At 39.7% G+C, this 27,747-nt stretch overlaps 1 protein-coding gene across 2 annotated transcripts; it reads right to left on the bottom strand.

Moving 5' to 3' along the window:
- Positions 1–438: 438 nt before the first annotated feature.
- Nrt (Neurotactin) lies at positions 439–25,985 on the bottom strand. 2 transcript variants are annotated; one of them, XM_012370416.2, is made up of 7 exons: positions 25,708–25,985; positions 22,037–22,264; positions 4,582–4,806; positions 3,200–3,413; positions 2,547–3,042; positions 1,571–2,236; positions 439–1,450 (listed from the first exon to the last, which is right to left on the bottom strand). In XM_012370416.2, the coding sequence occupies exons 2-7, from the start codon at positions 22,253–22,255 to the stop codon at positions 1,063–1,065; spliced, it is 2,208 nt and encodes a 735-aa protein (XP_012225839.1). In that variant the 5' UTR covers positions 22,256–22,264; positions 25,708–25,985; the 3' UTR covers positions 439–1,062. The 2 variants fall into 2 exon arrangements, with proteins under 2 accessions (XP_012225839.1, XP_012225841.1); XM_012370418.2 differs by having other exon boundaries at positions 4,582–4,782; positions 25,708–25,984.
- Between the last annotated feature and the right edge of the window lie 1,762 nt (positions 25,986–27,747).

Below are 27,747 nucleotides of genomic sequence, written 5' to 3'. Positions count from 1 at the left end.
GAGTTTGCTTCCACAAACGCGATGCAATCCACATGTCCCATTTTATATCTCCGCAGAGAGACATATACTTTCCTGATTAAAAAATAGTTCTCGTAGCACACGCAAAAGAACATGGTCCATTTGTGATTAAAGATACGATTTCGTTCCTGTCGAAATAATATGCCGATGGTCTACAGCTAACGATATTCTGAGGGCGTTTACGCTAACTTACGTCTACAAGCTAAATACGAAGAAGCATATAAAGAAATACTTTGCATCTCACGACTATGCAAAAAGGTTTCCATTTGAATCCTCGACACCGTCAAAATGCTTAAATTTCAATGTATAATGTTTAAACTGTTTAAATTTAAAAAGATCTTCATCCAAAATACGACTGATTCAAAAATCTTAGAAGGCTGAAGGCTGTATTATTCCTTTATCCTACCTTTTTTCGCACTCTCGTTCACGTCTTACAAGAATATAATCAATATAAATATATTGCCGCCGTCGATTATCAATCCTCCTTCCGTTTTTTTTTGGTTACCGTATTTCCTCATACATCTTCCTCGTCACACACTTCTGCTCTTATGCAATATATTACACACAATTTGATTCACATTTATACACACACATAAATAGTCCATGTGCCTTGTGGTCGGACGCACGTTCATCTCGGATCACGGATAATACAAAAGAACGATACTCATCGCAAAACACCTTTTCAAATATCGCTATCCCTTCAGCGTTAAGAACGACCTCACGTCGGATACATGGACATCTGCATAAATTTCTTTCCTCCTTTTTTTTTTTAATCGTTATTATTATCGGCGTTTATATTAATTGTCATGATTCCACAGGTACTACTACGTCGCACCACAAAGGCATGATTATCTTTATTCGTTATTCGTTAATCTGCGTTATCTCGTACAACACTAATCGTATCCGTCTATTTAAGTAGTCAAAGTACATATCTGTGCCGTGAGAATCTCGTTCCCGGAAATTCAACGGACAACGCGCGCCATTCGGGAAACGAGTTTCCATATGCCAATACACAGAAACCACACAGCGACTCGCGGAGGCTTTCTAATCGGCTCGGCCGAACATGGGTACGATGTTATTGTTTATCCAGTAATCGCAGTTGGGATAATCGCGCTCGAGCAACGTGTCCTGACCGACAACCAAGATTCGCTTCGCGCCCGACGGGTCGACCTTCACGACCTCGCCGTTCCACACATACTGATTGAACAGCTGTTGCATGGCTGACACGTGTCTCTTTTCCGCAGGTGTGACAGCGGCGTAACTTCCTAAAATCGCCGCGGCATCACTATCGGGATCGGCCAGGCGTCCGCGCGGCTGAGTGGCTACGTAAAACGGTATATTATTACTCGATCTGGCGAGCGTCAGCAGCGGGCACACTACACGGATGTCGGAGATCATCGTGACCAGTCCTTTCAATGTGGCGTTGTAGCGCCTGGAAAGAAAAATGTATAACGCGTTAAAGTCGCGGGCTCGCTTATCATCTTGCAAAAAGATTTCAATTGTCCTGAATTGCGTCTCATCGATTGTCGATTACGAAATTCGGATTATTTACCTAATAGCTTCCTTCGTCACGTTAGAGCCCAAAACTCGGAGGTACGACGAGTCTAAGAGAGTGTTGACTTGCGTCTCGTTCAGGGTGGCGTTCGGCAGCAGATATTGTGACGGTGTGCCGGCGTGCGCGGTGGTGCCCATCACCACTTTCACCGAAAGCTTGTCCCGTGCCAGGATCTGACCGACGTGTTCCTGGAGGATCGCGCCGTCCAGGACGAGCCAGGCGTGCTTATCCTTATTGTACTCCAGCTTCGGTAAGTCCGCGGTGTCTTTGTACCATATCTCTGGCACGGCGTTCATGATGTCCTCGGCGCTCTTGCTCTTCAAACAGGCGGCGTCGTTGCACTGGATGGCGTTGAGGAAGCGCTGGTTGTTCTTCTCAGACGTGGTCAGTTCGTCACCCGGGAAGATCGCGCTGCCGCTCGATATCCACACCCTCGAGAAAAGATTCTTGCTTCGGCGAGAGCCGATCAGCGTCGTGACGAGGGTGCCGCCTGCCCGATGTCCCCACAGAGTGACGGACGACTTGTTGCCGCCGAAATGCTCGATGTTCAACTGCACCCACTGAAGAGCCACTATAATGTCTGACAGTCCGTAGTTGCCCGAGGTTGGAGGGTGAGTCGCTCGAGAGAGCGGCTCGGCCGCCAAGAACCCGAAAATTCCCATTCTGGTGAGAATAAATAAACATGAGTCTTTAAAAAAATCTTCCCTTAACTGAAAATTTCATATCTCAAAACCTTATCATTTTATAAAAATTACGGAAAGCTTTTAAAAAATGTTGCAAATAAAAAGAAAGTCGAAGCATTAAGCTTAATAATGATGTAGCGTATGATTCTGCAAGAACTAATAAAGACAAGAAGCGCGGAAGACATAATTAATGCACAAAAATTACAAATTGTGGCGGAAACGTATTTGTAATTATTGTATATTAAATCTTATCGCCTTTGCTATTATCGATTAGACTGAACGTATTTTACCGGAAGTTCGGCCGTACAAGCACGACTTCGCGAACGCGCGCCAGCTTAGCCGAGGGTTGCATCACGCCGGGTGAACCGCCGCTCAGGGTTTCGGCGCCGATCATGACGATCACGGGCAACGGATTTTCGTATCGAATCACTGGAGTGAAGACGTCGAGATAGAGACAGTCCTCGTCGCCGTGTGTGCGACCGTTCTCGTACTGCCAGCAGCTCTCGGAGGTGTTGTGCGCCAGGTAAGTCCCGTTCCAGCAGCGGTCGATCCGGCTGAGAGATTGAGCCTGCTGCCAGCGACGATTGTCGATTGGCGGCATCGCGTAAGGAATACCGCGGAACGCGTAACCGCCGTCCTCCAGGATGCCCTGCACGTGCCCGCACGACGTTATCGTCTCGATGTACTTGCCGTTCTTCAGAAGCGACGTTAGGGCGTTCCTCCTCGGTCCAGCGCAGGCGATGCAGATGATGATGATGACGCTGAGTAGGACCAGCGCGGTCACCGCTGTCGAACAATTTCACGTGCGATTAATACGCTAATTAAAATCGTCGATTAAGCGCGAATCGAAATTTCGTTCAATTCGCTGTCGAAAAACTGCATTGACATCGCTAGCATTTCGCTCCCCGCTCAATATCGTGAATATCGCTCTGTGTTTTCGTACCTGAGGCGACCGTGTGCTTTCTCACTGCAGTTATGCAAATCAAAGGGTGCTTCGGCCCGGGAGCGGCGCCGTCCGCTCCATCCTCTCCGTCGAGTCGCACGGTCTCCATGCCGTCTTCGTTAACGATAGGCTTCAACTCACCCGCGCTATCGTCCAGCGTTTCGACGCTCGCCAGCCCCGCGGTACCAGTCTGGCCCAACTCGCTATCAGATTCCTGAAAAAAGGAGTCGTCGTGACAACTTGAAGGGAATTTAAAATCGACAGACGCAAGTAAAGAATATTTCTTTACGAAATAAGTGAAGAAATTATTTATCTACGTTAAAAAACGTTGCAACATTCCAGAGAGAAGAGATTCAAATTAAACACCGAGTATATCGGCGATGGAGGATACGCAATAGCTGAGGAAAAACAAGTCGGCTCTCGCACAGGTATAATTTACATCCGGATATTGGAACGAATACGACGGCATATCTCGGTGCACTCTATACGTATCGTACGCGCCCTTCGATAGAACGCAAAGCCCTTTCACCCATTGTTATGCATCCGTGCATCAATTTGAAAACATTTTATTTTCCGCGTATTTTCAATAATTGTAAAATATGAACTGCGCAATCCAGCTACTTCATTCGTCCAAGTTTTTTATTACATAGATAATTGAACGTAGAATTTACACGAGATGTCCGTTTCGGCAATAATTTCCCTTCACAAAAAGTAGTAAAGTTTTTTCTCGTAAAGAAGTTACAGTTATTTTTCACTTTTTGCGTGAGTCTCGAGTCATCATTTCGCTAAAGATCTCGTGTGTATTTTATAACGCTGACGTGTATTATATTTTGCGCCTTAAGTGCGGACTGGACCGGAAAAGGAGCATGAAAAGATTAAAAAAATTGATAAAAGAAAAAACGCCTCGGGGAAGATTTGTGTGTGTTTGAGATTCGAATGGTCACGCGAGAGCCATTATTTTGCATGAGTGATTTACGGATTAAAATGAACGCTGGATATTCAGTTTTCAGAGACTTTTTGTTTGCGCCTCGCAACAATATAAAAATTCTCTCTCGTTTTTACGCCGCTATTATTTTACATGGAGCACAATAAAAACGGTGAAATCGCAGACAATTTATGTTTCGCTGTTTAGACGAATTAACGTCAACTGCGACAGTTTCTCAAATACACGACGCGAATCTATTCCGGATTTGTTATTAAGAGAATTTTTATCTAAACTTCCAAATATGTACATATGTTTCAAAAGTGTCGTAATATTCTACCAAAAAGAGGCATTTCAAACGCGATGCAAAATTGATTCCTTAAAGTTTAATAAATAATTTTTCTGAATAATCGAAAGATTATTTAAAGCGTAAAATGATATCGTTCGGCGGGGAGATTACCTTCTTCCTTCTGGAGAAAACAGATGATACCGAAGGGAAGCGAATAGCACTCAGGATTCCCCTTCGTCCTTCTTTCTCCTTTGAATCCTTCGCGGGCGTAATAGGCTTTTCCACGGAGGAAGCATTCTGCTCGTTCTCCTTTATCGCCGCAGGAGCTGATTCCGCTTCGGTGGACTCCGCTGGCTTCGTCTCATCGTCGACCTGTAATGATTTTAACAATGTATGCTACGCATACGTTGCAAATAGAGAATATTAGAAAAAAAAATCTTTTTTCAATATACAAGGCATGCATTTCTGTATCTGCATCGGCACCGACGCAAGCGATATTAGCTTCCGTTTACGACGCTCTACGAAGAAGAGAAAAGTCGTCGGTTTTTTTCTCTCAGTAGAAAGTGCAGCCGATAAATTATCCTTTTCATGCAATTTTCCACTTATAGATGCACTTTTTCATCCCCTGCGTTTAAAGTGAAATAAATTTAATAGGGATTTATCCTTTGAAAAAAGGAAGGAAGAAGTGAGCGTACAAACTTAACTGCCGAGAGAAACATATTTCTCAGAGCTGTTATGATACTTCCTAGCTGCGCGACACGAGCTTCGCAGCTGAAAGTCAAGGCGATCGTTCAATCTCGGAACGACGAGAAGCGCACATAGCGAAATCAAGGTCAACCTCGGCAGGACAAAGAGACGACGGCGACCGAGTGACGATGCGCGTATCGCCGACGCCAGACGCTCGCCCTCTCCGGAGCGCAGAGCTCTCCAAGATGCGACAGATTATTATTTTTAGAATAGCACCACTCATGTGCGCCTTAAAGCCTTGGACTTGAACGCGTTCGGGACGATAGCTTGCACCATTTGCCCCTCTCCGCGCTAAACTCCGCCGCCAGCTGCCATCGGGTCGTCATGCTTCGAATTTCTATTGTAGACGAAGCGGATGGAGGCCTCCGGTCGTCTGGAGGATAAACAGGAACGGAGATCTACGTTCACGCACGAATAAGAAATTTATTTTTAAAGGAGCGTATCGCGGTAGCAGCGATATTTTTAAACAAACAAAAGAGAAATACGTGACTGCAATTTGAGAAATTTATTCTTAGAATAAAAGTGAAAGACGAGAAGCGAGAAGTAATATAATCATTTTATATCAATTTTACAGCTTTTTCAGACATCAAACTGTTGGAAATAGTAAGATATTGAAAGGGAAAAAAAAAACGAAAGAGAGAGTAGCGCTTGATTCGCTGTAAACATGGAAACAATACGCAGAGGAAGTTAAATTATATGCTTGATAATTCTGTAGTGTACAATGCAATTCCAAAAATAGTTAATAATAATATTTGCATAGATCGCTGAAGGTATCTTGAAAATACTTGAAATTATCCCCAATTACGGCGAGTTCCATATTAGAGATACGAGTTAGTTTATGATCGCCGAAGTTATTATTCTACGAGCTAAATTAACCAGACATTGCTCTCAAATCAAATTTTTCTGTTGGAAACCAATCGCGCGCTTAAGTTAAGCGTTCATTATTTTTGATAAATCAGCTTTGTCTATTTTCATCTGAAAAATCATCTTTAACTTAATTGCTATCAGGTTAGTTTATTAAAAAGATGTGTTTATGAATTCTCAGATGAAGAAACTGTAAATAGAAAAATGTATCGTCTATCTTTGAACTTGAAAACATTAAAATATTTCTCTTGCATTCGTCGCAGTAAATATTTTTTAATACAAAAATACGTGATTACTTGTAATTATATTGTACACGCATTTCAAGATAGTATCAAGAATCTCCAGTGCCTTGATTGATTTATTTAAGTAGCAATTAAGCGAGATGATCTTCTCTGAATCTCTCAACTCCGAGCGTTGGCCGATTATCCGAGGCATCAATCCCGCGCCTCTCGCTCGTCGGAAGCGCGCGGGATGCGCTTAATGCTTGCGTATATACGAACACGCTGCTATATTTGGATGTCGAATGCTTTCAAGTGAAGTCGCGTGGCGCGGCCACCCGCCGCATGAGTACCAGAGTATACGCACACACGCACGCACGTGCGTGACATGTATTTATACGACGTTAGTGCTCTTCGAGCTCGCTCATTTTCTCAGCTCGGTGTTATTAATAAATGTTACATTTCTATAAGAGACCCCCCATTCAATTTTCTGCAGCGCAAATAATTTCTTACATTTTTTTACGTTCAGCGTAATTTTCCGCGCATCATATAATTGCGCATGATTACTCGAGACGATATTCTTAAGAACAGGATGTTTATTTTACGGATAGACGATAATGAAAAAAGGCTCGAGATAAAAAAGCTGCGAATGGTGTATTTTTAGAAAGAAGTTTGCTTTAAAAGACTCTGCGTGTGTATTATATATAAATATATACATATATTAAATATATATACGATTGAAGATCGAAATTGAAGACACGAAACACATATCCTGTTTTATTAGATAGCGCACAGCAACGCATGACTGCTTCCAGATTCAAGTATGCGTATTTCCCCTGAGTGTCATCCGGGGTTCCGCACCCAAATTTCTATAAATAAATTTCACGCAACGGGTATCGCAAGGTCGTGCACCGTGACTGCATCTCCAGGTTGCAGGATACATTTAATAAGCGCTCATTACAACCAATTACGTGGTCAAAAAAATCTCCCTTTAACAAATTCAACACATTTGTGTTTTTACCACTTTAGTCTCTCACTATTGTTATTTTAGTTATCATCGTAAGCGTTGAGAAGTTTGATCGTTTTGAATAGCAAGAAAAACAGTGTAAAGCAGCTGGTGTATAAAAGAAGCCGGGAAAAATCTGTAATCTTAATCTTTCGTCAGCAAACTGGGTCTTTTTTAAGGCATAAGCGAAATTACTTACTTCAATTACTTTTTCCAAAGAACGAAGACAGTGGGATCTGTTTTTCCTTAAAAAAACATTGAAAACTATTGAATGACATTCTAGAGACTCTGAGAAGTAATCAAGAATTTTTGTAGATTTTTTGAAAGCCTAAAACATCAAAAAAACACGAGGTGGAACTAAACGACGAATCCAGATTGCTGACGAAGGGTTAAGAACTGAATTGTACAAAACGATTTGAACACAAACTACACAAAATCTAACACACAGAGTGGCAATGATAACATTGACATAAAAATAGCTCCTTTAAATAGGAGGCACATGTGGATCAAGCAAGTATTTCCAAATAATATTTCTGGCCGCCTGTTTGCGGAAGTAAACACTTGATCTCATACGCAGTGAATGTGTCATCAATACCTTCCCGACTGAAGCAAATATTTATTATACGTGTTTATACGAAAGCTATGTAATCCTACACAAAATAAATGTATCATCAGCGCCTCTTTCTGTAACTAAACTGAACATATATTTGTCCAAGAATTCTTTTCTGCAAATTATTTTATCAGCGTCACTCGATTGCCTCGGAATTTTGCAGTTTCACGCTACGTTGCACCTATTTAGTTACCGAAGAATGTACGTACGTATAAAATATGTCACAGAAATCGCGAGCTCGATTTTAATGTTTTGACGGCGTCTTGTAGCGTGCTTGGTTCCCAATTGAACCAAGAAAAATTGGCGTTACAGTTTGCATAACGTCGACTACGTCGACTACGAAATTATTAGACGATAGATTCGCTATCGAGCGTGTTCTTCGCCACACGACGCATGACGGATAGTCGCCCCATTGTAACGCCCCACGAGAAGGGCGTCTTTCTACATAGACTTAATTCTGAAGAATAATCCGTTATTTCTGGGAAGTTGCATTCACTTCGGAACGGCGGCTCAATGTGAATTATTTCTGCACAAGCAGCTGCATCATCGCGCGCGCACGCTATCTCATTCTGCAGTTATAAGCGCTGTTATTATCCGGCAATAAATAAAAAATGCGCATTCAGTTCGTTGAACACAATCATCAAGTAGATGTTTTGTGTGATATTCAACTTTCTCAGAATTTGAATGCGTGGAAACGCGCATTTCGAGATTTATCACGATATGATAATCGACGATTGGCATTGTTAAATACAATTGTTTCGCACAGACGCGCGCATTTTTAATTTGAACGCGATATATTTCGAGATTTAAATCGATCTCTGACGGACATTGCTAAATCTAAACCGCTTCGTTCTTAATTTACGCGATTGAGGTGTAAATTAATTTTGATCGAGATTTAAAAATTGAACGGATAAACTATCGATCGCATTTAGCGCTCTAGACTTCTATTTAGCGCCGCATCTGACGTTTGATTCTTAGGTTTATCGGACGAACGTGAAGCAACGCTAAACAGAGCTAAATGGGGGACTTCTGAACACACACACCGTCAGAGAAAGATACACTCGTCGGAGTCCCGTAATTCTTTCTCAATCTCTTTCTCTCGTGTCACAGGTGGCACGGCGGAAGCGAGGCTGACCACCGCGGAGAGGAAAGCTGCAATTTTCCGGTCTGTCGAATTCACCGGTGAATCAGGCCGCAGAATCGATCTACGAGCAAGTAACGGGATCCCCCGAAGAATACAAGTCGGTGAAAAGCGTCGTAAACCGTAATATTGACAAATTTAAAGTTGATTTTTTTGATCGGCGAAAATTTCTTTCAAGACAATCATTAATCACAAATTTCTACTACGTGCAGAAGTATAAATGTAGGGCATAAAATTTGGAATTTTTACAAGTATATTTCTTCGTACAGATGGATTCATAGATGAGAATTCGTGGAGATTGCGTTCGTATAGTATAAAATAGGCCGTAATCGTATTTCTCGCTATCTCGCAGGAGATTCTGAATGACACTGTCGCGTGCGTAATTTCTTTCAAGACAATCATTAATCACAAATTTCTACTACGTGCAGAAGTATAAATGTAGGGCATAAAATTTGGAATTTTTACAAGTATATTTCTTCGTACAGATGGATTCATAGATGAGAATTCGTGGAGATTGCGTTCGTATAGTATAAAATAGGCCGTAATCGTATTTCTCGCTATCTCGCAGGAAATTCTGAATGACACTGTCGCTTGCGTAATTTCCGCAGCGTAAAGTAGTTACTAATCGGCTGTCCGGCTAGTCTTAGTCATCGTCTTGTGTAGAATCATGTTTCCTCAGGGTTGTTGCACCCGACCATGTGTTTATCACGTCGTCCGTGACAAAGGAATTTATTAGTATTCTACATATTTATCTTATCTCATACAACTTTATTGAATTTGTCGCGGCGCTGCGAGCAAAATTCTCCGTAAGCAAATAATAAAGAAATTTTGATACGCGGGCCGGAAATGTATTATCTCGCCATTATCGTATCATAACGCGAATGATGTTCGACAGAAAAGGTCTTCCGGGCCCATTGTGAAACGTCAGCGTCTACTTGTGAATGACACGATTATCGTGCAGTTAAAGACTGTGCGATAGTTGATTGAAATGACAGCACGCGATTTTGAAGAGAATGAGAGTTCGCGTTTCTGAAACGCGCCTGATTTTCTGCCGAGTTTCGCTACATTGCAGTTTCTCGAGGAGCTCATTGTCCTCTTTGACACTGTACAGTCATCCTCTCGACTTCTCTCTTTCTCCCTCTTTCCTGGCCGATCTCCTTCCACGTCTAGGCGCTCTTTTCTTCGCGTCTCGCTTCTGACGCGCTAGTATCTAGAAAGTACATTATGTACGTCCGCAGAGACGCCGGGTGCAAACATGTGCACTCATGTATTCGCCGACTCAGGCGGAGCGCCGGCGGTGATGGCAGATGCTGGGCGCAACCGTGTGACCGTAAAGCCTGGATTCGGCATTGCATTTACGAGAGCGATGCGTCTAATAGCATCCCGGGCTTTCTATTATGACGGCACGCAGCGATCTCGATCTCGTATATTTCTGTACATTATTATCCTCGGATTACGCCGCAACTAAAGAGTCGGCGGGACACGAATATGTTGCAAATGCACGAGTGAACTGTAATTTATGAAAATTCTGGGCTTAAAGCGATTTATAAAGTGAAAAACAGCGAAGGAATAATCGTAAAGTAGAAAATGAGAGAGAGATATTTTTCGCGTATAATCTTTTTATGAATATAAAATTTTTAATTATTAAAATATTATAAACATAGAATGTTCGACACGAATGATTAAAACTCTTCGACGTATTAAAAGCAAATATTTATCCAAACTACTTTTCATTGATTCAAACTGAATATTAACATTTTATATAGCAGAATATTAATATTTAATAAAAACGTTAAATTTCATCAGACATAAATTATTCGACGATGTATGAAAAGTTGGCATAACGTACGTGAAACAAATACACTCGATGCGAGCAAATAACGCAAATATAATTTATTTCAACCATTGTCTGACGAATTTAATTTGCAGCGATTTATTTTTAACGAGTTTTAAGCATAATTTAAATCTCAGAGGATCTTATATATAAATTCATCCCTCGATACGTGAAAAATTTATTTCACCTCCCGGCGACGGGAAACGCTCAAATTTCCTGCCGTGCGTTTTCCATTTTATTTTCTTGTACTATTCGCATTTTTTTCCACACGTCATAATAGCTTTGACGAATTCGATCCTCTCCCCCTAAGGATTCGAGAGAACCCCATAATAACTACTAATCGTGCATCAGTCCTTCTCCCGTTTGGTCGCCTTCACAATGCGACACAGTTCTCTCGCATAATACGGCATAATAATCGGCACCCTCCCTCGATCATGTCCATATGCTTTGAGCATTCTCAGCCCAAGCTCTAGCGCGCGACCAGCAAAAACCTCTTCAAATAACACGAGGCAATGACAATCGCGTTGCGCAAAGCCACGGAATGATCGGGCACCCGTGCCAAATGGGAAATTTGATTTATACAGTCGCGGAGGAAATTGCATATCTCGGAAAGAGTAGTTCACGCTCGATGCTTCAACTAAAACGCGCCAGATGTACTCCGTACGAAATAATTTAGTGTGCACGCGCAAAAAAAAAAAAGAAACTATATTTACGGATCGCGCACGCGAAATTACGTGTTTCCTGATGTCATCCACCCTCGCCGAACGGTGCGTGAGTATATTATTTTATACGCCGGTATACATTACTTTTCATTCACGAAGCCGCACTTGCGTGCGACAGAAACGTTCGAGCGCTAGCGTGTATTTATATATATGCGCGTGCGTGCATCATTTCGCCCGCGAATAATTATTTTTTTTTTTTTCGGGAGAACAGTTCAGAGCGACTGAACCGTGTACCGATCGCATCGTTAATCACCGCCTCGAGCTTTAATCACTTTACGAGGCGAACCTCGGGTTTTATTTATAATTGTGCAATATTGCGCGAGGTGTCCGGTAAATATTTCGCCGGCGAATTGTTTCCGATATTTGCACGAATATCGGATAACGCAATAAACAGTTGCCGGGAAAAAAAAAAGAAAGTTAATAAAATACGAACAAAATGGAAACTGCTTTATTGGCAGGATTTTGTTCTTTTTTCGTATTTTATCGAGCATCATCAATTCGCTGATGAGAAAAGTCATAATTTTGTGAAAACGGGATTAAGTTATATTTAGAACCTAAAAACCTTCATCTTTGCACATGTAAAAGTCAAGTCAATTCAATTACTGAAGATATTACAAATGCATTGGTGAATAAGTCATGAGAATGGTGGAATGATTTTGTGTAAAGTCAATCAAAAGTCACTTTTGCACAGTATTTTTTCACCCAATTTAGAGTGATTTCATTTTTTATTCAATATTATCATATTAATAAGTAACGTTTTCAGCAGAAAGTTGAACCGAACTATGTCAAAATCGATAATTTAAGGTTAGATTTTTTTCTGGCAAGTTTTCTGAAACCTATTATTTTTTATTTTACACGCGCAGTAGCGAATTAATAAAAATAAATTCATTGGCCAATGAACAAACCTAGATTAAACGCTGAATGTTACGAATGAAAACCACGAATGTTCATAACGCATAAATATGATTTATGTTATTTGCTAAATAATCTATTATTTATACTGATTGCCCGAATATTCACGAATTCTTTCTCTTTTCACGAATACTCCATTATAAAAAATTGCCGCTTTAGGAAATCATATAAATAATTCCATTATAAATGACAGGATTCCCGGCTATTTAATTATTCATGACAATAGCGTTTTCAGCCATTTTCCAGCCATTTTCAAATGTGCTGTAATAAATCTTTCATTTACGTCTTAAGATGGGAACCTACTTTATGAGGCCGAAAAAAGATGATTTTTCGTAATTTTTTTTAAAAGAAAGATTAATGTTTATCGTTTTAAAACTTTTGCATGTTTTAATACAACTATTGAAGAGTTTATTCAAATTTTTTGTATACAAAAAAGTATTATTAATGATATATAAATAAACATTTAATTTTGCGCCTCGCCATTGGAGTTATCGTTTTGTGTACATCGTCGGGACTTTAATTCTTGCCAGAAACAAAAAAAGAAAAAATATTTTTAATTTTCATATAATTTTATCCTAAATGAACCCATAAAATTTAAAAGATATAAAAATTAAAATTTTGTGCAACTTTGAAAAAAAAGTTACAATTTTCACTAGGTAGCGTCTACTTGTTTATGTAAAAAAGAAATTGTTAATATTGATTTTTTTTAACTTTTTAGCTTCATCGAGGAAGGTTGACCATTATCTAACTAACGAGCTTTATAAAAAGTCGATTGGTCAAATAATTTTTTTTTAATCGTGTACACAAAATTGAAGAAAATGCAAAAAACAGATTTCGAGAAAAACGCGTTTAAAGTTTTCGGTGTACCTGCGCGCCGTTACAAGCGCTGTGAATCGACCGAAGGACTTCGAATTTCACTCTAAAATTTTAAGAACATATTCTCGAATTGTACTATCAATTTATAAAAAAAAATCGACTTTTTTCAACCCTGTCGGTTCCCCCCTTAATCGTCACGTTAAATATCGATCATAAATTAGCTCCAAAATTTCTAAAGACTTCGCAATTGAAAAGAACTTTGTGATATCGATGTCTTTTATGAATCTCTAGATCCTCAGAAATATCGATGTGTCGCACTGCGAAAGATAAAAATTATTCGAAAAATCTTTCAGAAATATCAACATATTTGCGGTGTCACTTCAGTTAAATCAGTTTTCTCGCGATCAAGCTAATTTAGACCAGACTCGCCGTGTAGGTAAAGAGTTTCTCGGTTAAATTGAGTTTCGCGAGAACGGCTTGGTGGGATTCGCGCCTCGACGGGAACTCGAGCGTCTATCGGCGGCGGGTTCTGCCGGGCGGAAATCGATATCAGACGTAACTTTCACCCTCCTTCAGCCCTCCCGCTGGCAGCCGCCGCGTGGAAGCCACCCTCGAGCGCAAACGTTCTATAAATACGCACTTGCGTGTCGCCACGAAAAAGAACGAAGCTTTTCCCTCTCCCCTCCTTTCCCTCCCGAGTTCAAAATTTCATTTCGTCTTTTCCGAAAGCGACACCCCGAGCGAGCAGTCATTGTCATGCAACGCCAATTTGCGACTTCCGCCGAGGTAACGACGAAATCTACATAAGTATTCGTGTCACTTGTGCCGCGAGCAATTATGCTACCTTTTAGAGCTGTCATCGAGTGTGAGACGAATTGCACGCAGGATTATTTTTTCTTATTGTTTAATACACAAAATAATACTGCTAATTAATTAATGCGCAAAATATTCACTATTTAACGTAGAAATCGAAAGAGTACATTTCTAATAATGAAATCATCAGAGCTATCGCACGGCTGTCGCATGACGGATTATCGTTACGCGATAATCAGTAATGTCACACGTATTCACGCGAACGAATCGTTAGGAAATCCCGGCGTCAAGAGAACGAGATGTCATTAATCGTCACTTTTATCGCTTCACTTTCAACTGATGATCGATAGGGGAATCGCGATTGGTCAGCAGAATGCATTAAACGCATTCGCAATCGAATGATAGATTTATGCAAAGGCCATTGTCCGGCGGATCGTCGCTATTTACACAGCGGATGTGTTGGAGACGAGCGAGAGAATGAGAGACGTCGAGGAAAGAAAAGATAAAGAAGTGGATTCGACGTGAAAGACGCGAGATTATCGTTTATTGTTACTGACAGCGATAGAGAGCGCGAGAGAACGCGTTGTCATTTGCATAAACAGAGCTGCGGATGAATGCAGTCCGCTCGTTACATCTGATTACAGACCGACGGCGTGGAAATAAGAACCGCTTAGCGGAGGAATGGCTTAATAACGCTCAGCTCGCATCTGCCCGTAATGACGTAATCCTAATTAATCGCCGAGTTAATTTATATCTTGGGAGATATTGCCGAGTTCAGAGCGATAACAGTGCGCCAAGTGTTTTATTCAAATGTCCAGGGAATGCCGTGTCCTCGCGTGCGCGTTACACGCTCTTATCTAATTATCGCAATTAATTTCAATTTTTACGTCACGCCTCTGAAAGAATATTGCGGAAAGAATGTAGGTCTTTCACGCGGAAATTTCCGCGACTTTGTGTCTCTGTGAATGAAAAATATCGAACAAACGTGGATGCGATTGAAGAGAGAATTATATAATTAATTTATACCAATTTTATAAATCGATACTTCAACAGTTATATTTATTTTCCTTTCCGTTATTTATTTATTTTGCGCCTCGCGTAATTATTTCATTCCACTTCTTCGAGGTGTAATTTTAGTCTGAATCGTATCGATTTCGTACCTCTCTGTTTGCACATATCGAGAGCGTCTTCCGTCATTCCTGTCGGGTTTTCCGCGAAAACTTTTGTCTCGATTTTACGAGGAGTTGCACGGCACCTATACGGCACACAACATGCGTGTTGTGCGTATGAATCAATACAAATACTTGTCGTAACCATGTTCTGGTAGTAAGGGTTCCGGTTATTCTGGTTCTGGGCTCTGTATTTCGACCCCCGAAAAAGCAGTTCCGCATCCTGCGAAGAGGAGGGGAAGAGAAAAAAGAGAAGGCGACGCGAAATGGGGAGACGAGGGCGGGGTACGTAATGAAAGAATGAAAGGGAAGCAGATGGCAGGGACGACCGGATTTAAAATTGCTCACAGGCACCCTATAATTAATAACAATATAGCGCCAAGTATCGCGTACACACAGTCACTTTTTCATCACAATTACGGAAAAGATATTACATTGTTCTTTAGAGATAGAAAAATATATTTAAATAATATAAATTTCTCAATTTAAAAATAATATGTGATTACACATTTAATAAAAAAACGAACAAAACAGGCAAAGAAAAAAGAAATTAATTGGTGAGTCAAAATTTTGAATTAAACTCTAATTCACTTCTAGTCGGATTAACTTGTTCTTTTAAATCACCGATTCGCTAAGAAAAAAATGCAATCTATCGTGCTAAGAGGATGACTTTTTAATCCTAATCTGATTTCAATCCCATTCATGCGTCGGTAATGTTCGAAAAATCTCTCGCCAACCGCGTTTCAGTCTTCTTTGAAAGGAATCGCGAAAGCGTGCCGGTTCTTTTATACGGTATCCCGTGTGCTTACCGTTGCGTCACGGCAAAATAACACTACCGTTACGCAGGATTAAACGTAAAGGCGCGCTTTTTGTGGCGCGGAATTAAGCGATCACAGGGATGCAAATGCGTCGTAGTGTACGATTTAATTAAGCGAGCAAGAAAGCTCGCGAGTTTCGCGTGCCGTAAAGCAGCCTGGCGAAATTTACGCCTTGACCCTCCGCCGTTTCCAAGGATACAGTTGGCGGCGTAATGAGAGCGGTTCATTGACCCACGTCGACCGGGATGATACGAACAAAATCAAGGACGCGTGTGCGCGTAAAGATGTAAAACTAAGAAGAAACGATAGAGCGAGGAGCTTCCGGCTTGCGCGTCAGGTGACTGCGTTTAAACGGATAAAATGAACGTTTCGTTGCACCGGCGTGCGCACACACCGGCCGTCTTGCACTTTAATGCTAATGAAACTCGCGGAGCACTCCGATACCGCGCTCGAACTTCCAGTAACTTCGAAACGACTGCATAGAGGTCGGCTGTAAAGTCGGCTGTAAAAACCGATTAAAGAAACGCCGGCGTTTTATGTTTACAAAGAGCAATGCGGTAGTAAATTATTGTGATTTACGTGCGTGGGTCTCGACTAGAGAAATCCCAGCGTTCTCTCGTTGAAAAATTATAGCAAAAACGTAATTGGAATAATTCTGCATCCTCTGCTGATAACGTTTCAATAATAAAGATTGAAAGATAATTGTATTTTATTTTACAATTGTTAAATAATCCATTTTAAGTATCATAATTACATCATTTTGCAGAACGACGTAATTAATTACGTCGATTGTCTCTCGACTGAATAATAGACTGAAATAATAGAGCAGCAATGAGGACAAATTACAATTTATATCGATTTTAATTTAGGTGCAGCCGGTGGAAGTAAAGGGTTTAGAGCAAAGTCCGCCGCAAAAGACCGAAGCGTCATCGTAGCTAAAGCAATTATGTGAAACGCAACACTTTGGGTTTCCTAATCCTATATTTTTCGTTTCCTTTGCGGAATTGTCGTGCGGATGATTCAATCGGGTCGATATAAATCGACCGAGCGTGAGAAACGCACCTGGCCATCGCCGCACAATAATGTTCCCTTCGGATTTGGAATTTTATTCGATTAATACAACCGTACATAACGGCTCACTTCTCACTTTCGTTTAAGGCTTCGCAAACACTTGGAAATAAGGCTAATCCCAAATGTCGTGGGTGGATTGAAGAAGCCGTGCATCGTGCGAAATATAAAAAGTTCGATATTTTAAGTAAGTCAGATGATTTTTTTAAGCAAATAAATTCATACACGGCTGTGAGAAGAGCGAAAATGTTACGGACCTTTAAATTCAAAAGGTTGAAACTAAAGTCTGCGCTGAAAAGGGCGGCGCAAACAAGAGAATAAACGACGATTGCCGTCGATTCGAACTGGTCCTCCTACCCAAATCTTTTTTTATGAGCTCTACACGTGCCGGATATCAATCCGTGCGACGAAGCGCTTCCTTCTTTTGTTCGTCATTTCGTATTCATTCGTCGGGAAGAGATAATGGTTCAAAGCTGTGTCCACAATGAAGCCGGCACCAATTGCCTCCTAGCTGCACGCTCGCAAGCGCGTTTACACAGAGAGACCGCGTTCCATCCGCGATTTACGAGCGCCCGTTGAGAGAAAAAAAAGAAGGGAAACGAAAGCAGGTCGGAATAAGAATTACGAGGAATTAAGAATAATATTTTTACTTCTGCCAAACGTTGCCGTTCCGCGCAACGCGCGCTACCGGCTCGACGCGCGCGCATCAACCTGCTTTGTATATCCGAAACCCTAACGATTATCCCACGAGAATAAGCGCTCGTTGATTTCATCTCCTGGAAGTCGTTCGCATTATTATTACGACGCCGCGAGCGCTTGCTTTCTCGGTAATGACTCGCATTTAGCTGCACCGACGCTATTCAAGAAGATGCAAGACGGCAGCTTCCGCGTTGCTGAATGTATTCCGAGAACTCGTTCTTCAGTCGATTGTAGAGACTCATCTCGAATCCGGACGTATATTACGTGTTTTTACAACGCCAACCGTTATAACATAAAAATTATTGCAATGCTGCGCGACGGATTTATTGTGAATATACGCGTGAATGCAACAATTACTATAATAATTATTATAATTCAATAAGATTGTTGCGATTAAGCACGAAACTGCTACTTCGAAATGGATGCGCAACGCAAAGACACTGCAGATCTTTCCGTTGTTTGTGGAAAGAGCGCGATCCCGCTGCATCTCTGCTCTTCTTCATCATCCTAGTTTTTCATTACTTCTTCCACATGGCTGTGCCACCACGAGGCAGATGTTTCACGCTACAGCGGAGTTCGGTCAAGTGTAATGCTCTCGTATCACGCGTGTGACATAAATTTTACCACAATCACGCATCTGCGATCTACGGAGTATTTAGAATGCGCGTGGAGATATGCGAGAAATGCCTGGGAAAGGCCGGAATTACGAAAGTACGACAGTCTCGTCCGACGACTGACATAAAAATGGACTCTCGATCGATACTCGTTCTTCTCCCTAGACAAAAACTGTCAAGAAATGAAGTAAATATTTTCTGAAAACATTTATCACACATCGCATTTACTCTAACAATATTTCAGATATATAAAGTTAATTTTCAAAGGCGATTGTTATTTTAACTCGCGACTGCCGTCCTGCTTACTCTGCCCTATATTGTCTATTATACAAAAGTTTACTTACAGAAAGCATCCACTTCATACGAACAATATGAGGATATTCATAATACTGCACACAGAAAAATGCATACTGTATTTAAGTAATGATTACTTGTTTTAAGTATTTTATAAGTTCATATATCCGCAAATCTATCGTAAGTTCATCATAAGCATCAATTTTATTCAAAATATATTTTGATCCCAGTAAGTTTAATACTTTAATCAAGAATATTAAATTTAAAAAAGAATTCTATTTGCTTATTAAATTAACCAAATCTGACTTTTCTTCGATACAATTTTACAATATTCTTCACCAAAAAATAATTACTTCTTTTGAGTGATGAGTATATTTTAAGACTATTATCAAGAAAATATTCTTTATTAAAAATAATTGTTACTTAAAAAAAGAAAAGTAAGCCGAGTAATTACTTTTCTTAGCAATAGAATGATATTTTTCTGTGTGTAGATCTATAGACATCTTAATTTCATACGAGACAAGTGCTCGTAAATAACTATGTTGCTTTGTACACTGTAAATGGAGCGAATGAAAAAGGAAATACACTATCCCTTCTATAGAACGGCATCGCAGAGATCACGGATTAAGATATTCTTCAGTTCTAAAACGTCGCGCGATCGTCTTGAAATGAAACGTGTGAAAGTCAATACGTTGTGTGCACTGATTGAAGGAGCGAGGGGGGCCGAAGAATGACGGTAGAATGATTCTTAGAGCAAGGTGACAGCCGACACTTTTTTTTCCCAATTAGACGTTTAATAAGATGAATTAAGTCAATTAAAGAAGAGTCAGTTGGGTGCAATGGCATCGGGCGCCGGCACGCCGCTGTGTATTTTACGGTCGTCATCGCCGTCGTACATTTTCAGTCGACGCGACGTCGCCAACTGGGCGAACGAGGGGAAAGAGGAAGAAAGAAAAGAGGAGAACCGCGGCAACGCGGAAACACGACGTCTCGGCCCGGCTTGCTCGCGATGGCTTATCGCCATGCGCGCTCCTTCGCGTTTCTCTCGTGTTTTCTTTACATTTTTCGCGCGATCCCATTAGCTCATCGAGCCGTGGATATACATATAAAAATTGCAGCGCGAAAGTCGACGAGTGATGTTGAAGTTTGCGGACAAACGGGTCCCTCCTTCGATCTAATCATCGACCAAAATAATTAAATCGCCGTGCACATTCGCGAGCGTAATCATCCGCGTGAGATCATAATCGTTTCCTGTCGTTGAAGAAATGCGTCGTTACCTCCGCGCTATCTGCAATACGCGTGTACGCGCAAAACTGTTTCACGGAATGCTGACAGTAGAAATAAGCAGATAACGAATCAAACAAAACACGAGCGTGCGATGAAACCAGATAACCGTAGACGTAGTAGGACTGCTCGCTTCCTATCTCTACGCCTAAGCGGCGGGCGTACAAATTTAGAAAGAGAACGCAATGTTTCAACGGAATCTCTTTTCAACTTCGCTGGGAGGGATAGCATGTAGACGAGTAAGAAGCATGACTCCGAGCACACACGTTATTTACCCATATTATCTTTTTCTATTAACGCCTCTCTTCTTTATACGTGAGAGAGAAAACGATTCGAAGCTTCCTGCCTCTTTCTAAATTCTCGACACTCTTCGAACGACATGAGCAGTCTATACTTTTACTACGTCTCTACGTAATACGAACTCACGATTATAAATTCTACGAATAGGTATTGCAAATAAGATTTCAATCGGGAGAAAATAAATACACTTGCGTCGTACATATTGCGCATTATTGCGAAACATTCCGCGTTATCGTGATTTAGTCTGCAAATCATCGTATTGGATTAACGGTAATAATTCCACGGGATTCCCTCAATCCTATCAAGTTTCCGACGCAACTGCGTATCGTGGATCTTGCACTGAAATACATTCGCATTAAGCTTTTAATATTTATCTTTTAATATTTATCTGTAGAATTCTCTCAGTCCCGAGTTTGCGATGCAAACTCTGTTGCATTACTTGTGCAAAATATTACGCAATTGTGTTTGCATTAAAGTATGCTCGCATAAAAGTCTGAACGGCGCAGTTTCAATATCTAAAATAATTTAAAAGCGAGATCTTTAAATTCCGACAACACAAATGTCAGGAAAGTGTTCTAAAAATATTTAAAAAGACGTTTCAATTTTTTCAAATATTTTTTAGAATTTTCAGGACATTTTTTAAATACGAATTCCATGTGTGATCAGCGCTCTTTGTTTCCTTTTCAATGTTACCATGGAGTATCGTGATGAGGTAATGCGTTTCGAATGGAAGAAGTAAAGCCCTCATAGTGCACGCCGTAAAGGGTGTTCGTAGGACCGTAACGATTTTTTACCACAATGCTAAACGGGATGACGTCAAGCGTCACACCTGGTATCGATCAGACGCTTCAAAAATAATAATAACGACGGAGAAAAAGGATCGTACTTCGCGTTCGCCAGCTTGATCTTATCGCGAATCGATTATTCAGTCAGGTAAATTAAACGAGGAAAGACGAAACAATTCGCTGACGATCCGTATAAGCATTCGCAATCCGGGCAAATATTATTATTCTGATCGGAAATCAACGATCGTAAAGACTTATTCAGATTGTTCAAATTTGTAATATACTTCAATCCCAGACTTCATATTATTCAAATGTCAATGCACGCCCTACAATCTTCTTACAATCTTGCCGTTCCGTAGATTTAACCATTTGAATGCCAAGCACAATTCTGTTTTATGTAGAAAAGTGCATTCGGTGAGCGGCACAGCCCCTCTGCCTCTCAGGAAGTTAAGTTAATCTTTTAGTCATACGGGGAAAAGAGGTTACACTAAATTGTACGACCTTTCGTAAAAGCTTTCCTCAAATATTCAGTTGAATAATGAATACGAAATAATAGCGCGATAATGACATTTTCCGACATAAATAAGAAAAGCGCGACCGCCTTCGACGCTGAAAGGGTTAAAACGCGATAACGATCGCAATTACTCGCGTGAGCGCCGATAATAATGTGGGCAAAAAGTGAGATAACTGCTAAACAGCAGGTCTGTTTAACACCGCATCTTTCATGCTCTCTGCATTTGAAGCAAAACAAGTGCGACGTAAGGTCTGCGCGTGGGAAAAAGACGCGGAAACGAAAAACGTATAATAGAAAGCGCATGCACAAAGCGCGATCGATGCGATGTTGTTATTTCACCCTTGTCCAAACAGAATTCTTTCGTAAACTGCCAGCTGAAAGTAAAATAAAGCGCGTACCTTGCACGGTTCTTTGCTCCTCGTGCGGCAGAAACCGGGCATCTTGATCCCGCCGATCGGTATCTTTTTCTTCGGCTTCTGCTCCTCGGCTTCGAGATCGGCCGCAGGTGCGGCACCGGTGTGCTTCGTGTTTTCGGCGTTCAGCATCTTCTCCCGCTCCTCCTCGGCGATCTCCTTTTTATCCATGCTTTTGTATTGTTCCTGATCCGCTTCACTCATTCTCCGCTCCTGAAATCGGGAGCAGAGAAAGTTAGTTTAATTATACTTTACGCGCAGATGTTCAATTTAATTTGCCGAAATGTTCAGCATTTATAAATAAAATATTATTTAATATTTGAAATATCATCGATAAGCGGCGGTCGCGTGTCGAGCCTTTTGCTAAAAAAAAAAGTAATCTCCAAATTCAACAGAGTCATCGACTGGAATGTTGCGCGGCGTCTGGAGCACTAATCATATTCAATTGCTATTCAACAGTCACTTGTTATGCATGAGAGTGACACAGTAGGCGATAATTTCTTCTCCTTAATAGCCGTTTTAAAGCACGCTAATCCGCTTGAGTACGAAGCCGAAATATTATATTAAACATTCGCCTTCTACGCGAAATTATAAGATTTTTCCAAATAGTTGGAATAAAAAGTTTCTTCTGATCTCAAAATTATGTCAAATCTTCGATGCAAAAGTATAAGATTTTTCCAAATAGTTTGAAAAATTTCTTCGAGTTTGACGGTTTTCTGACGTGCTTCATTAAGAATCTTTCCATACAAAACACTCCACTACAGCCATCAACAAGCTTGGTCACTTCGATATTTACTTATATGGCAAATCGATACCTTTCACCTTGAAACATGACACTGTGGGGTGCACAAGCGCGTGCAGTAAAATTAGCATACGCAAAAATGTGGAGTGACACGAAAATGAAACCTCGTGAGAAATATGCCGTCTTCACTTTATCGATCTTGGTGTCGCAGTAATGAATAACAAAAAAAAATAATCTTTTTATGAAGAAACTTTTCATATCGATTTTCAGAATATCCGAAATTTATTTCCCGCATTATGAAGAGTCTGCTTGATAAATTCAAGAATATGTACAAATAATGCAATTCCAATAGCGGTCTTTTGATCAAAAGGGGCTATATTCGTTGTATAATGTATCATGATTTATGGACGTGCGTGCATCAAACAATATACGAAACATCGCGCAGTCCCTGCAGGGCATGTTCGCTTAAATGATTTAGCGTGCTACTCCGATCAACCAAATTTAATTTGATTTACCATGCCTGGTTAAACCGCTCTACTGTCGTGACGCACAGTCAAGACTGTGGTTAGATTTAAAGGAAAAGAAAACATTTTTTTTCTATAAAACATTCAATTGAAAGAGAGAGAGAGAGAGAGAGAGAGAGAGAGAGAGAGAGAGAGAGAGAGAGAGATACTCTCGTAAAGCTAAAAAATTTAAAGCTTAACGCTTGCTTCTGATAAATTGTTGATGCGCAAAGAATATTGCAAGATAATTTTATACTAAAGCGTTAGAAATTCAGGATAACTGTATAAGGTGAACGAAATATTTAATAAGCTGTATAATTTGATTAGAATGTACGGAATAGTAGAATTGACTTATTAATCTAATTTATTATTAACAGGGTAGATGAAAGTTTGAAGCGGAAGAACGCGAATTCGTGAATACACTTAATACTGCATAGAACTTGGAAAGTAAGGATACTACTGTAGTATGCATCAACTACTATCTAGCAGGTTCGAGGACCGGTGCCGCGCAATCGATCGGTTTACGTCTGGCCGTCGCCACTCCGACTACGACGTTGAATTGTCGTTTCGTGTTTGATATGCTACCAGACAATTTCTTTGCATAAATATTTACAATAACTATTTGCACTGATCTTTATCAATCCATGACTGTTTTCCTTAAATTACGCGCAGTGAAATCGCGATATCCTTCGCTTCGTTCGAGAAAAAATACAGCATCTGCTATTTGACGTTCGTGCAAGATGCTGGTATTTTGTTAGATTTGAGACTTGAGCCTTTTCAGTTGTATCGTGAAAAATTTTTTCTGATAGAATTATTATCCTCTCTTACTTATCATAAACAGACACTATTGATTGATAAAAGTTTATTGTGAATGAAATTAATCTCACTATTTTTCTCGTTAAAGAAATACTGGTGTGAATTTAACAGTAACACATGCGTAGTGTTCCGTAAAAATTAAATTTATTTATTTATTTGCACCGGTGATCATGAAAGTGGATTAAGGTAAAAATTTTGATGATTTTTTATTTCGAGATATTTCGACTTTAGAAATCGATATAACACAAAATAAGCGATAAAATCAATTTCAAAAAATTTTTTATTTAGCCCGTTTTCATCGGCACATTTAATCTCTCAACTATTTTATACGTTTAATTTTATTTAAAAAATTTTAATATTACAATTATTTCATGCAATCACAATTATTTGTCACTTTGTAGTGTAGCTTTGTTGTAGATTTCTTCACTTTTAGACTTTAGACAATGTTGAAATCAAATACATGCAATGCAAGGAATAACTGTCTTAACTTTCGATAACTTCGGCGTGAAGTCAAGATTAAATGTAGCGTGTAAATGTAAAAACTTTCTCTATACGTCTTTGTTAAGACGTGTTCCGTTCTGCAAAAACACGTTTAGAACTACAAAACTGACGTGACAATGCTATTATTCATAATTAATACACTAAAAAGAAGAGTGGCGAAATTCAATAGGACGTTTGCGTCTTTCTTCCGACAATTTGAATAAACTAACGATTAGGCTCTTTGAAGTTCTAACAAAAGAATTTTTCTTTTCTGTTGCAGATTTGTTTCTCTTTAATTGTACCGCCTTGTAATTGTTTTTTGTTTTCTCTCTCTCTCTCTCTCTCTCTCTCTCTCTCTCTCTCTCTCTCTCTCTCTCTCTCTCTCTCTCTCTTTTATTTGAATTTTTAATATACATTTATTTCATTCTAAACGCATTAAATGTATTATAATGCAATTAAAACGTATGAATATTATATTCTACAAATAAGATCGATTGGTAATCAGAAAATAAGAATAATAAGAAACAGCGTATTATTAATTTCGAATTAGTAACCTAATCATCGGGGCAACTGTAATATTATTGTTATTAAAATTCGTTAATGGCCTGTTTAAAATTAATTAATTACGCGACTCTCGCACTTGCTGTCGGATTTGCGTGATAGCATCGCCGGAATCACGTGTGGATTCGATCTCGCAAAACAAAATATTCGACTCCGAACGTGTCGTTGCGGCGAGCGCAAAAAGGGACGCCAAGAAGAATCGCCGCCATCCGCACGATTTCGAACGGCGTTTTCGACAAATCACCGATGGGTTTCCTCACCGGCGTGAGAGAAATACACGACATGAGGCTCGCATAACACTCTTCTACTTTATCACGCCAACTTCAGAACGCCAACAATCATTACAGTGCGAGATTCCAGTTGCAAGATTCAAAAAATCGCATATTACATTATCCGAACTGCACAACGGTTCACCCGATATCGCACATACTTTCTAAATCTGTTCCTTAGCTTAATTCCGCGATTCACACGAATAGTACGATACGAGCGTATCTCGCACTGATGCGAATCGCATTCGCGCGAGTACGAACGCGAAAACAAAAGCGCGAACTCACCCTCCAGCAGATGCGCCTTGACTGACGCCGTAATTTTTTTTTTTTCCGCTCACACACGACTGCCGGCTATGGGATCATAGAAATAGCAATCGCCGATCGAAATTGTCGAGATTCCCGACGATGACGTCCGTTTCTCGTCCTGCGAGAACAGCGAGAACACGCGTGTCTATTTCGCTTGTCCGTTGCAAAAGCCGACGATACAAAATTTCTCAAAGCTACAAAGAAGGAAAATACGAAACCTTCGCAAAGACGCGGTACGCGCGACTGGCGCTAATACCGGGACGCCACTAGAGAGAGCGTATATGGGAAATGCAGCTGCCGATTTGGGACGCCATCTGATCTATGGGAAGGGTCAACAACTTGGAGTGTTTCGATTGGTTTGAACCGTTTCGTTATTATCAACAAAATGCGAATTTTGACAAGATAGTTCTGCATATACGGCGACAGTGATCCCTTGTCGAGACCTACTTCCGGAAATTTCGCATCTTCGGGTTTTCGTGCACAATGGCCGATTCAAAAAAGCGTATAAAGTAACGTAAAGGTAAGTAGAATAACATGACGTGCAATTTAACAATTAAAGTGCTTACAATAATCGAGTTTAGTAATCTAACACGAAGTTTCAAATATCGGGATATTTTCAAGTACCACTTGAGATTTCCGAAGAAACAAGATATCGATATGAAAGAGGAAACTGTTGACGCAATCAAGATCAAATATTTGATATATATAAGAAGTCTGTAATATTCGCGCGCTCATTTATTACGCATTTGTCGAAATGGGTAAATGTTCTTAGAGGATATACTTTGGAATTATCAATAAAAGATAAAGAAAAAATTCGTGATAAACAGCTATTTATCAAACTTGCAGAAATTTTCTTGGAGAAACATGATCTTTAAAATTTATTTATAACAAATCGTAGATAATATTGCATTCTCAGATTTTGTCGTCTCACTCTTGAAGAATGTAAGTCGTGATTAACAAAATTTCTATGTCTTTTATCACTCTTTAGTCTAAAATGTCAAAACATATTTGTGCTATTTGATACAAATCTATATTACATCATATCGTCCACAAGTATATTATTACAAAATCTTTGCCATTATGACACATTTATTACGTTAACATTTAAAAGATACGTCATGAAACATACGATGCGATTAGGTCAACAGCAGGAAAAAAATGTTTCGGTTTTTTTTAAGTTTTAGATTACAGATCTAAGAATGCAGAGAGGACAAGAAAAAGAGAACAAATAATTGTTTATCTGTTTTTAACTCTTCATCGTATATTTGTAATATAATAATCAAATAATAAAATAGTACAAACAAAAGTTTTATATATATTTAGTATTAAAAAGAGTAATTTTGTAAAATTTAGATATATTATAATTATCATTGTGCATTATTAACATTGTGATATTTATATTAATAATTTATACAATTGCGCATAATTCTATACATCTTGAAACGCATAAATCTAAACATAAATAATAATTATAATCCTGTACATTTGATCATTATTGCAGTTACAAGAAGAACAGCTTTGCTGAACACTGTACTTGCCATTCCTTCAAACAAAAGTCCTTCAAAACGTGCGATTGCAAGACTGCACGTATTATCTAATCGTTCTTTTTATTATTTGGCGATTAAATGACAGTCTGCGATCATCATTCATCTATCCTAATAGAAACTATTACAGGTAATACAGTTTGAATATAATATCTGTACATCTATTTTAACGCAATAATTGTATTGCAGAATGCAATTATTCGTTCATTATTTAAATATGTACACATAATCTTATTTTAATACACAATTAGATTTGTGTATACGCTTCAATTATATATCAGTCAATATTAATAATAAAAATTGGCACATTGCGTAAAATGTTGTTATAGAAAAAGACAGGATGTTTTTATCTAAAAGAAAGTCAAACGAAGAATTCTAAAAATAGTACAGTTTCTAAATATTGCATAATGCTTTTTAACACACTTTTATCTTAGAAGCTATCGTGCATATAAATAAATATTAATTTAAGTCAATC

The sequence above is a fragment of the Linepithema humile genome, chromosome 7 (genome assembly GCF_040581485.1).
Source record: "Linepithema humile isolate Giens D197 chromosome 7, Lhum_UNIL_v1.0, whole genome shotgun sequence".
NCBI lineage: Eukaryota > Metazoa > Arthropoda > Insecta > Hymenoptera > Formicidae > Linepithema > Linepithema humile.
Note: the sequence above shows the minus strand (reverse complement) of the source record. Positions and strands in the feature narration are given on the sequence as shown.

What these genes read in the sequence shown, in the direction of transcription:
- Nrt (XM_012370416.2), bottom strand. Translation starts at nt 22,255, where the DNA reads ATGAGTGAAGCGGATCAGGAACAATACAAAAGCATGGATAAAAAGGAG. An exon ending in GGAGCAAAGAACCGTGCAAG is followed by an intron (nt 4,807 to 22,036) that starts GTACGCGCTTTA and finishes ACGTATGCGTAG; the next exon opens with CATACATTGTTAAAATCATT. An exon ending in AAAGCACACGGTCGCCTCAG is followed by an intron (nt 3,043 to 3,199) that starts GTACGAAAACAC and finishes ATTGTTCGACAG; the next exon opens with CGGTGACCGCGCTGGTCCTA.